This window comes from Schistocerca nitens, chromosome 3 (assembly GCF_023898315.1).
Source record: "Schistocerca nitens isolate TAMUIC-IGC-003100 chromosome 3, iqSchNite1.1, whole genome shotgun sequence".
In the NCBI taxonomy this organism is placed as follows: domain Eukaryota; kingdom Metazoa; phylum Arthropoda; class Insecta; order Orthoptera; family Acrididae; genus Schistocerca; species Schistocerca nitens.
Window position 1 is genome coordinate 191,804,674 of NC_064616.1, and position 12,048 is coordinate 191,816,721.

The 12,048-nt window shown below is 36.4% G+C and overlaps 1 protein-coding gene across 1 annotated transcript in view; it reads left to right on the forward strand.

The window, feature by feature from the left end:
- LOC126249143 (Down syndrome cell adhesion molecule-like protein Dscam2) overlaps window positions 1–12,048 on the forward strand; it is a 242,097-nt gene that overhangs the window by 61,923 nt on the left and 168,126 nt on the right. The window contains exon 6 of the mRNA XM_049950796.1: window positions 4,022–4,141. Within this exon, the coding sequence (XP_049806753.1) occupies window positions 4,022–4,141 (120 nt within the window). The remainder of the gene's footprint in view (window positions 1–4,021; window positions 4,142–12,048) is intronic.

Here is a 12,048-nt window from a genome sequence, read left to right on the forward strand (position 1 = left end):
AGGCTCAGTTGTAGGTAAAGCAGGTGGCAGACTTTGGTTTATTGGTAAAATACAAGGGAAATGCAATCAGGTTACAACGGAGATTGCTTTCAAGTCACTCATACAATCTGTCCTAGAATATTGTTCAATTGTATGACATCCTTACCAAATAGGACTGATTGATGATATTTCACATATACAGAGAAGGGCAGCACAAATGGTCACATGTGTGTTTGACATGTGGGAGAGCATCACAGAGATGCTGAAGAAGTTGAACTGTGAGATTCTTGAAGATAGATGAAAAAAATTCTTTGAAAATTTACTTACAAAGTTTCAATAAGAATATACTGTACTGCAAACCTCTATGTATCACTTCCATAGGAATTGTAAGGACAAGATTAGATTAATTATAGCATGCACTGAGGCCTTTAACCAATCACTCTTCTCATGTTCTATTTTGAATGGAATGGGAAGAAGCCCTAGTAACTGGAACAATGGGAAATGCCCTCTGCCATGCTCTTCACGCTGATTTTCAGAGTTGGATATAGATGTAGATATAGTCAGGAGATGCAACTCTGTGTTAGCTGCACCATGATAGCTTGTTGTATGGCTTGTTGCCGTGTGAGTTGCTCAGTTTGTTGCTGCAGCTGTTGAGCCTGTTGCTGCAGTTGTTTTTCACATAATTTCAACAATTCTGGATCCATGGTGGCACTGGGTGCTGCAGAGGGTGTGCAAGGTTCAAGTCTAGTTGACAGACAAAGTAAAATCCTCATAGTCACTGAAATACGTGTCACAAACTGAAACACAGTCACAGTATAGTAAGTGAAATGGTTTGTAATTTGTCTGTACCAAGTCTGCTAGAACCCAAAACAGGACTAAATATTTTAACCAGAAAGTCCAGAAATCCAAAATGAAACCATTGTACACAGTCACAATGTCTTACAAAGACCTGCCAAGGTTGGCCACAGGCCAGCAGAATGTTTTCTCATTCAATCAGACATTGTCACAAGCTGCTAGATACTTCAGAGTGAAGCTCTATGGCCGATGCTGGTCCCTAAATACTCATCAAGTACCTTATTTGGGTGCATTTGAGCATGTTACAAACACCTCCTAGTATGGGCTGCAATGTCTTTTCAGTACCTCTTGCTGCTGGCTGTAGTATCTTGAGAGCACCTCCTAGTTCTGCTCATGGTGTATTTCAGCAATTGTGTGGTCTCCACATCAACATCAATGTTGGAGTCTGAGTCATTGTTAGGCTGGGATACAAGACTGGCAATGGTGAGAGAGAACAGAGAGGCTGAAATGCAATGCTAGCACATACCCTACCTACTATTCTCAAACAGCAGAAAGAGCTGTGCTGACTTAGCAACCCCATCAAGTGGAGAGATCACTATTGGTTGTCATGTGCCCTCATTTTATGAGAAACTGCGTAGAAGTTTGATATTTAACATGGAAAATTGACATTATATTCAGTGATCAGAAGCTTTATGCACCCTCCCTCACCCCTCCACTCTGTGAGACAAATACTAGTGATGAACACTTTATCTGCCAGAGGATTCAAATTGATTACCTCTGAGTTAAGTTGCATCACTCTGTTGTGCAGTAGGAATCTTCATCTACAGAGGTGGGGTCTCGATAACAAATGGAAGCATTGTAGTGACTCATACACAAATATTATGAATATGCCCAAGCAGTATGGTGCTATTACTAAGATTTTACAGTTTTATTTGGGAAATATTGTAACTTGAATTCCTCAATGAGTTCAGTTACTCTAATTTAAATATTTGATTACATCATGTCAAGTATGTTGAAAGGGTTCTCTAATAAAGATAAAGCTCAAATTATTCTCAATAATCTTGACAGAATGATTTTAACTAATGAACCTAACATCACCATTAAATAGAAACAACATGAATAAAAAGACTGAATTAAAGAAAGCATTTTGTATGAAATTGCAACTTATAATTTTGCTACTCACTGTACTAATATTGAATACAAAATTTCTGCACATATTTCACAACTCATTTCTCTCTAAAGCTTTTGTTGCATTTAGCATGAATGATCACTTTCAATTATTCACCTCTGAGAATAAAGAGTGTCCCTGAAATATAAAATGATTTGACTTCAGTTACTACATTCTCATACACTTTTGTTGAACTCTTGAATTATGGTGGAATGTAGTCTACTTTCAGTCACTTATGTAACTGGCTTACATACATTTTATAGTATAAAAGTACATCCATTTTGTAATGAAATTTAGATAATACAGCCATCGCAAACTCATCTGAGTTTCTGTATTTCTACACTGCATAGTAACTTGATGAAATAGATATAAATACAAGAAAATTTTAATTATATCTTGTCAGTATTATGCCCTTTGAACAAATACCAGGACATTTTGTTATGGCTGTAAAAACATTGCATACTGACTATCTTAAGGGAATTTGAGTACAGTGTCCACCATTCAGAATAAGAAAATTTTAAATACGTCATTTTCTAAGAGACAAGAATCTGATAAAACTTCAGTAATGACTTCTCTTTGAATGGATATTTATTTAGTTTGAAAAAAGAATAGCTTCAAAACTGCTGGATAGTAGTAACTTCCCTCTGTCACTGTAAGGAAAGTTACAAGTATAGTGCTAATATCTTGTATATCACAGCAATATCATTTTATCCCTTGTCTCTGAAGAGCAAAACATTCACACTGTGCAAAAATTAAATAAAATATTGCTCTTTAATCAAGTGTGAACCATCCTTCATGAATCAGTCTCTGTACATAATTTAAGAATTGAGAACACTATCATTTTACAGCACTGAATAAATTAGTTATTTTATTTATTTATTTATTTTTATCATTAAAGCACAAATTTTGGCTCTCTTCAGCACATAAAGTTCTGTTAAATGCTGCATGAATTAGATGAGAACAACATGCAAGTGCCTAACACTTCAAATGGTTGTGATGGATGTTTGCAATTCTTTATTGTGATAGGTTGCATTGCCTAGGTGGGAAGGTGAACATTGTGTCTGTTTCTGTTAATTGATGGTTCTGCATTCGTCTACCAGTGACTTATTTACTGCACAGTAGGAGTTTAAAGCACAGGTTGACATATCTTCTGAACCCTGTTATCTGTGTTGCTTCATTGCATTTGTTGTTGTAGATTAGATGTTATGAGGATTTTCTAGTGTGACAGAAGTAGACTAAACAACTTAGATCAGTTTTGTTGTTGTTATTGCTCTTATTGTTGTTGATGTCGCAATTGTGCAAATTTATTGTGTGCTCTTTTAACATAAATTTATTTTCATTTTTTGATGATTTAATTTATGTTTTGCATAAATGTAATTGAAACCTAGTTGCAAAAGTTATTTAAAATGCTTATTACTGTATCAGAGACATCTTGTCAGCTACTGAACTGTTTTGTTAATTTTTGAGATATTCATGTGAGAAATCACTGCCAACATTGCAGTGCTTCACACCTGAATGAAGACTGATAAAGGCACTGTACTCGCTGGAAAAGTTGTACATTTTGTGGCTGAGTGGATAGACTGTTCAATTTTTTTTTTTTTTTTTTTTTTTAAGAAGAAAAGTGGACATGTGATGAAATGGTGTCACAGATAAAGATGGTAAAGATGGCCATGAAATTCAAGAAGAAAAGGATAATGCACTTCACTTGCTATGTATTTTAGTCTTTCCCTCTAGTCCAGAATAATCCCTCATTTTCAGATAATTTCTTTACTTTGTACACATTATTAATATCATTATTAGTTCCTTATTCCTCTCTTCACCTTTTGATTGTGAGAAAGGGAACTTAGGTGTTAGACCTTGGGAACAAACTTTTTCTTTTAAACTTTATTCGTGTCGATGAAACTTACTTTATTTTATTTTGTTCCTAGCGAGTATGGCATTCTTATCCCTTTTCATTCAGACTTATGGCTTTAATTCCCTTTGGTTTTTTACTGATAATTCATGTGTCTGTAGTGCAAATAATTACATGTAAATAATATCTCTCAGGACACAAGGGGTAATAAAAATTATACTTTTCAGTTCCTCCACGCTGGATACAAGAACCTGTGGATCGCAATGTTACCAGAGATGACACAGTTATGTTTGACTGTCAGGCTGAAGGCTTTCCAGTACCCACTGTAGTATGGAGGAAGGCCATTGGTGAGAATACATGAAGAACTCTTTGCTTTGCAGTAAATGATTTGTATTTTGTGTACCTAATTACAAATGTTTTTCCCATATCTCTTAAAATTAACTTATACCAAATTTCATGAGAGAAGATATCCATGAAGAAAAAAATCCCCCTGTTAATAGCGGGAACAGGACCTACTAAAGCTAGGCCAACAGGTTTTCAGACAGTGAAAAAGTTCTTAGAACTATAAGAATAGTTCTTACATTGAGAATTATGGGAAAATAGGGAATAAGGAAAGGTAAAGAATAATGTATTATTTCCTGCTTCACAATTACTTGTTTATACCACATTTTTAACTGCCTAATTTACCTACTTAACAAAGAAACAGTTCTTAAAATTCCAAAAATTTTAGACTCAACACTTTGCACTGGCTTACCAATGACAGCAACTGTGAGATAGACATCTTCTTATGACCCACATAATGTCGACATGCATTTTGTCTTATCGTATTTTGAAATGAAAAGCATTCATAAATGTTTCATGTAATCAAGAATAATTTCCAGCATGCAGCATAATGTATGTTTCAGTCAGTCATAAACAGGATTTGTTAAACAGAAGATATCTTCATTGGTCTCATGTATCATCATAATGGCATGGTGAACAATATAGTTAATAATTTTTCCTAGCAGTACACAGGAAACTGTTTGAAATAGTAATTAAGTGTAATACTGTGCCCATTTGAAAACATGGTGATGGGTGCTGATCATTCATTTCAAATGGGCACTGGATTTTGGATACAGTAAGTTGGAAAAGTTTTAAAAATCCAGATTTAATGGAGTTGGTAATGTGGATGGTAATCCTCACTCTCACCCTGCATGATCCAGGCTTGGTGGGATGGGTGGGGGATGAGGGAGGCAGAGGAATGTGTTTCTACTTTTTCCTGTCCTGTCTTCAGTGAATGACAAGTCTGCTTTCTCCAAGTGAAATGCTAACATCTGCAACTATAGACAATAGACCTAATGTTTACTCAAGGATGTATACACAGTAGTAACAGTTCTCAGCTTTGTTGCTGATAAAGAGAATGGATTTGATACTAAAATATTTAATTTTGGTAAGAAAAATATGTTGTATGAGAGAAATTCAGAAAGTAACTTCCCCTCAATATATTCAGATAATGCTAACCAACTCCTCCTTTGGATGCATATCCATTACTGTATGTCTGCATCCACATGACTCATTTTCACACTGCCCACCCATAATTCGCCCATTTAGGATCAAAGAAACGTAACTACAACAACAGTGTTTTGACATAATTCGATTTAAAGGTTTTGTCCAAAAAAAGAGTACTTTCTAATAGTTTTTCACAAACCTTTCTATGGTGAATAAAAAGTTTACTTCATTGACTGTTGTTTTCTAATAGGTGTTACATATTTTAGTTACTCGATGGACACTAATGAAATATTTAATGAAATTATGCACGCAGTTACGTTTGTCCGTTCCTTAACGTATTGCGTGCTGCTGTATAACATATGAACATCAAACAAATAATGTGCAGCTTTAAGTGATATTATCATATTAAAGATTACTGCAGTTGTGTTAATAATGTCTTTATAAATACAGATTACATGGAACAGGCTATGGAAATGTGTGTCAGTACTTTGAATGAGTACTATAAGCAAGAGAATTATTTTCCAGGAAGTTTATTATCAGTCTATGATGGAGAATACATAAAGCCATTATTATTTTCACTTTGCATTATTTGTCTGCAGTATCATTGAACATACAATAAATAATTTACAGGTAACGGAAATAATATTCTTGTTTTCTAATCTTCACATAACAAACATAAGAAAAATCATTTTAATGAAACACAGTGCCTCCACACACCTGTTATTCTGTTCCTGGATTACTATTTCAAAAATGATACAACACAGGGACATAAATGATCCAAAATTAGTGGCTTACGTGAAATAGCTAAGGTGATGAACTAGCAACAATAATAAAGGAGACAAAACCAGAAAATAAACATGAAGTCTATTCCTGTGATTCTTCCATGTTTTTCTCATTTTCTAAATCGTTAGCAGCATTGAGTTCTTGATATGATATGTGATACCTAGGAGGTATACTATGCTTATTACATTAATCTATAAGATCTTTTTTCTTTTCTTTATTTTTTCAGAGAGGATTCTCATATGCTGGCCACAGAGTATTGTCTTCAGGTCCTGAATTCGAAGAATTTCGTAGGCCAGGTCTTTCCTTGGTGTGCAAAACTTGAAAGTCACAATCATCATAGAAATACTTGAAAAACATCATGTCAGACTGATCTTTCCTGTATTGCATCCAAACAATCTTAAGCCATTTCACAGATTCTTCATTCTCAGCAGTTTTCCTATTCTGAATTATTTTCTTCTGAAGCTGGTTAAAATCTAAAATTTGAGTGTTATCCATTTATGTCACTCTGTACTTGTAGGCAGTCATTCTTACAATTGTATACCAGCCAATGGGATCAAAAACATCCACATATTTACTTTTTCTTTCGATGCTCGCGTGCACTGAGTCTACTTCCATTTGTGAATGTCCAGGCTCAAAAAAGCATTGGTTGATGGTTGGAATGTCCAGTGCATTCACTGCATGCAAATACATAGTGCTCATGCTGGCATTCCTGTTCTGGCCCCCACATGTATCAGAAAACAAGGTTATCGGTTTTCTTTGTGCATGATTTTTCAAAAAATCCCACAGACATGAAGCCATCTCTATGGACCCCCATTTTGCTGTTGTCTCGTCCTACAAGTAGCAATCATTTTTGTTTTCTCCTACACTAAGAACTGTGAGATTGTACACGGAGAGCCTTCTGTTATAGAATACTGCTTTTGCATTCACATTAGGGCAGTAAAGCACAGGTCGTAAGTCAAATTCAGCTAGCAAATATTCGCCCTTCTTACACATTCTTTCTTAATGTTCTTAACTTCCCTTGCCATTTCTTTCCTTTTCAGATGCTCTTCATGTTCCCTTTTAAAATCTTTGTCTTCCTTTACCTCAGCCGAAAGGTGTGAAAACTTTAAACATTTATCACAGATATCTCTTTGTGGTCTGTGGAATTTCAGATTAAATTCCTTTGTGAATATCTCCCTATAGTGGCCTGTGGAATTTCAAATTAAATTCCTTTGTGAATATCTCCCTATACAGCCATAATTTCTTGACTATCTTTCCTTTCTCATATACAACTCATACATTATCTTAATACTCATATCAGCAGGTAAATAATCTGCTGTACACTCTTTCCTCTTGTAATGAGAAGAAAGGGTAGGAAAACTCTTAATGTGTTTCCTTATAGCCTCTTTACTTTCTTCGGATCTTTTTACACCTGGCTCATGATGTCCTCTTCGCTCTTTCTCAATTACATGATGTTCATCTCTTTTCTTAACAGTATTTCCTACAAAGGTTTCAGAAATGTAAAATGTCTTGAGAAAAAACTGCAAACACACTTGAATCTAATCAGATCCCTTTATTAGATATAATTTCTTGGTCCTCTTCCTTCCTGAGTTATCCAATTTTGTCTACACACTTCGTTTCTCTTCTTCTTCCACTAACTTATTTAGGTACTGCTTTTGTAGCTCAATTAACCCAAGATCCCAGTAGGCTCTATGGATATTTTGTCTGTCTTGCTCAGTAAACTTAACTGGTGCACTGTCGTGGACATTTAGAGCAATCTTTGGGCTTCACATTTCTTGCAGGAACTTCGTAATTCTTCATAGAAATATGTGTCCTACCATGCTGTCGACTGACTTTTTTTTATTTAGTCTTATAAGCATTATTTTGTCAGACCATGGTATCAAATCTATCACACAGATGCTCTGTTATGATGTTTCCTACTACTTTCTTGTGGTTTCAGACATGATTTCCTAAATAGAATACAGTGCCACCTAATACATAACTTTCTCTAGAGACAGTCCACCATGCTTCTGCACACACATTGCACCCACATTAAGTCTTTTCATTTCTTGCATTTAATTTCGTAATTTCCCTACTTGAAACAACCTTTGTACATTCCTAGTGCATTTTCTTATTTTCTTTCATATATTCCTTCTTGGCACAGCTACATTTAAGGTAGTTCCTCTAGACATCTGGTCAGGCAACTAGAAACTCAAGAATTTTTTGTATCAAAGTGCTCCACCAATGCATATGGTTCTCTTGCAAAAAGTAGTGAAGATAATTTCCAATTGACTTTATTCAATCCTGTAATTGATTGCATGGTAAGTTCTTCCATTTTTGTAACCAATTTCTCCAACCAATGACAAGAGAGTGCCCTACTCAAATAGGAGTTTTGGAAGGATGTTTATTCCAGAATTCATTCAGTCCAGCTCTGTGTTGGCCACCTTGATGAGTTTTCTGTCCTTTACCACTTGGGGGTGCAGACAAGCATTTCCCCTCAATTGGGTTTAGTATGTTATGACATTTCCTATATACATATGAAAACTAAAACCTTAAGTGAGTGACAGGAGTGGCCAAGTAAGTAAGTGGATTTAGTTCAGCCTCAAATGGCAGTGTGTAGATGATGCTGTAGGCTCCTGGGGCCTGTCTCAAGGCCTGAGGACATACTTGAGGTGCAACAGGTACATGGACATGGGTGGTGCCTGCCTGTGGCTGGGATCACATCAGCTCCCAGGTCACGGCGCTGAAATCCCCCTAAAGCCTGAATGGGAGTGTGGGTCGTGTATTATGTTGAAACCAAAATTGGTTCCTATGGTGGTTCATTCAAATTTGTCTGACCACAACAGTGATATACTTAGACCATATGTTCAATATCTTTGTCTAGTCTGGGCCAGTAAATGTAATGAGACATCCCTCAGTGTAATCTGTGTAGCAACTGGAGGATGTGGGCTGGAGCATGCATGGGATAATGATCTGCCATTCTTCCTCCTCTGTAGCCAGTAGCAGAATGCCCTTGGTGGCATTCAATTGACGATTCAAGGAGAGGAATGTTTTAAATACCATTTCAGTCCCTTTAGGCAATTAGGCAATTACTGAGGCTGCAGTGCTGTATGGACACTAATACCCAGTGAAGTAGTGGTGCCTACACTTTGTCTGCAGCTACTTCACGAATGGTTGTGTGAAGTTCATCCAATGCACTCTCTGTGGTATCATCCAGGGCAAAACACAATGCTTTCTGTGCAACAAAGTCGGCATCCTTCCTCATGTGCAATCGAGATAGAGCATTGGTGTTCTTATGTTCAGCAGTGGTATGATAATGTGTTTCGTAATTACAGTTGCTTTTAAATAGTGCCTATCACTGCAGCTGTTACACTGTTTTATGTGGGAGCTTGAAATAGAGATGAGCAGCTTCGTTTCGAATAGCAGATGTAATTTTCTGCTGTAGAGGAATACATGAAATTTGCATACTGTAGATTATTGCTAATCTTTTTCTTTTATATCTAAGATCAGACATTCTGTGCCACTGGAAAGCTCCTGGGACTTCACAGCATCAGTTCTATGTTGAGACTCACTAATATGTACAGCTAGGTACATACATGGCTTGAAAGTTGCCAGACAGAGAACAGATTTAAGACTTTCTCTTTAGTTTAAGAAAGCCTGTTGACAGGCTTTGTACCATTCAGATTTTATGCTCTTCGTAGAGTCTGTTCAAGGGATATGCAACTTGAGCTGCTTTAGCTATAAATTTTCCATGACAGTTTACTTTACCCAAAATAGATTGATACTCTTTCTTAGTTTTTTGGGGACAGATAGTTTAATTATAGTTTCTATGCAATCCTAGATGTATTTCAGATTACTGTTGCGGAAAATGTGTACTTAACACTTGCTCCCCAAAAAAAAGACTTCGTTTGTTGGCCAGCAATACAACCCGTTTTCCTGTAAATGGGTGAACAGCATGTGAATGGTTTGCGTTCCCATGTGCCCCCATTATGCTAATGTAATCCAGGTAGTTTTCTCAACTAACAATATCTTGTATGAACTGATGTAAGTAATAAATGATTATAGTGATATGTGTCAAAAGGTGTTCTGAGCACGAAGATCTGTTGTTTGCTTGACTAACAGCAACTGTAAGGATGTGTCTGCAAGATCAATTTTAATAACATACAGGTTGCCAACCAATTTTACCAGTACTGTTTTCAGGCCTGAGATCGCATACAGATGAATCCTGTCTAAAAATCATCACATATTCACACGCTACCATTAATTTTTTTGGCCACAACCATGACATTTGCCCACCAGCTCACTTACACATGAGTAATTGCACCTAATTAATTCAATATATCTGTTTCTTTAACTGCATTTAACACTTAGAATTCCATTCCTGTAATATTATATTGTCTTAAATGTTAAAAAGAATGCCATGCTCATAATATTAAGGACACAGTGTTTTAGTGAGGACTACCATGCCCATGTAAATATTATGGGCCTGGCACTCCAAGTGTTAGCAAAGTGTAAACAGAGTGTTTTAGTGAAATGTGCCTAAAAATTTGTGGCAGAGCCAAGTGATGGTTCAAAAAATTGCTTGTACTGTTTATGCAGTTTATCCAGGTCTTTAAATGTAATAGTAGAGAATATCTGATAAATTTATTCATCTACTCTGAAACCAAGTACAGTGAAAGCAAATACTCTAAAACTGCTAATGCTTGCTGATGAGTTCACAACCTTAAACATTAGTGTATGCTGTACTGTAACATACTTTAAATGCACACTTAGGTGGCCCCTAGGTGTAATTTTATGGCCACCATAAGCTGCTATTTCCTTTTGTGGCCACTGAATTGGTGGTGACCTGTGTTTCCAGATTTATCATTGACACAATGGATCCAGTGTTGATTTCTTGATTGTTGATAATTAATGCTACTATCAGCTGTTTTGGAGTTCTGTCAGAAGCTAGATGCTGGATTTCTTGAGAAAAAACACTTGATGTCACAGTGGAAGCAGTGACATTGTACATGTTTATCATAGAGCTTCGGCTTGAGTTACAGAGATGTGACAAATTAGGGCATGTTGACAGTGCTGTGGCAGATGTGCAACCTGTATGGACAGTAATGATTGGTTAAAAACAGAGATTACAGAAAATTGCAAGATACTTGGTCCATGAAAGGACATAAGTTCTTCATATAACTTCCTACTGAAGCAATGAAATAGATAACTTCGACAGACTGAATTCATAAATCTTTGCCTCCCAGTGTAGCAGAAAATGTTAGTTTATTTGCTCTGACTACTCAGATTTCTCAAAACTAGGAAAAAGTAATGGCTGCAACAATGTGGCTATCAGGGACTGTTGCTGCTACTGCTGCTGCTGTAGTAGTCACATCAGCTGCTTTTGTTGCATTTGTTGTTGTTGCTGCAACACCAGCTACTGATTTCAAGGATCCATAAAATCTGATCCATGAGTAATGGGCACTCATTGTACTGATGAGTAGGTTCCTACTTACCAGATTTTGTACTCTGATGTCAGAGTATGATACCAGAGTCTGTTAAAATGGTCGATACAGCTGTTGTGACACAAAAAGCCTTTATAACAATGTTCATCAAAAGCCATAAACACCCAGCACCAAACCACTTTACCAGAGAAATCCATAGATGAGCAGGGTCATTATAATGGTAATCATATGGCATGAGAGGAAAAGCTCCATAAGATACCAGAAATAGGGCTTGTTGTCCAACAGTCACAGGATTTATAGCTGGTGAATATCTGCTGTGTCCACACCACCTGCTTTCAGTGCTGTTTCAGTGCTGACAGAGTATACATCTTTCTGAGAGCAAGCTGGTCACTGACTCACTGTCGAGGTCAGTATGTTGTGATATTAGAATGGTGTGTATTAATAACCTGGTAGACAAACCTTAAATTGTTTACAGATGATATGGTTATCTATAATGAAGCACTATCTGAAAAAAAAAACTGCACAAATATCCAGTCAGATCTTGATAAGATTTCAAAGTG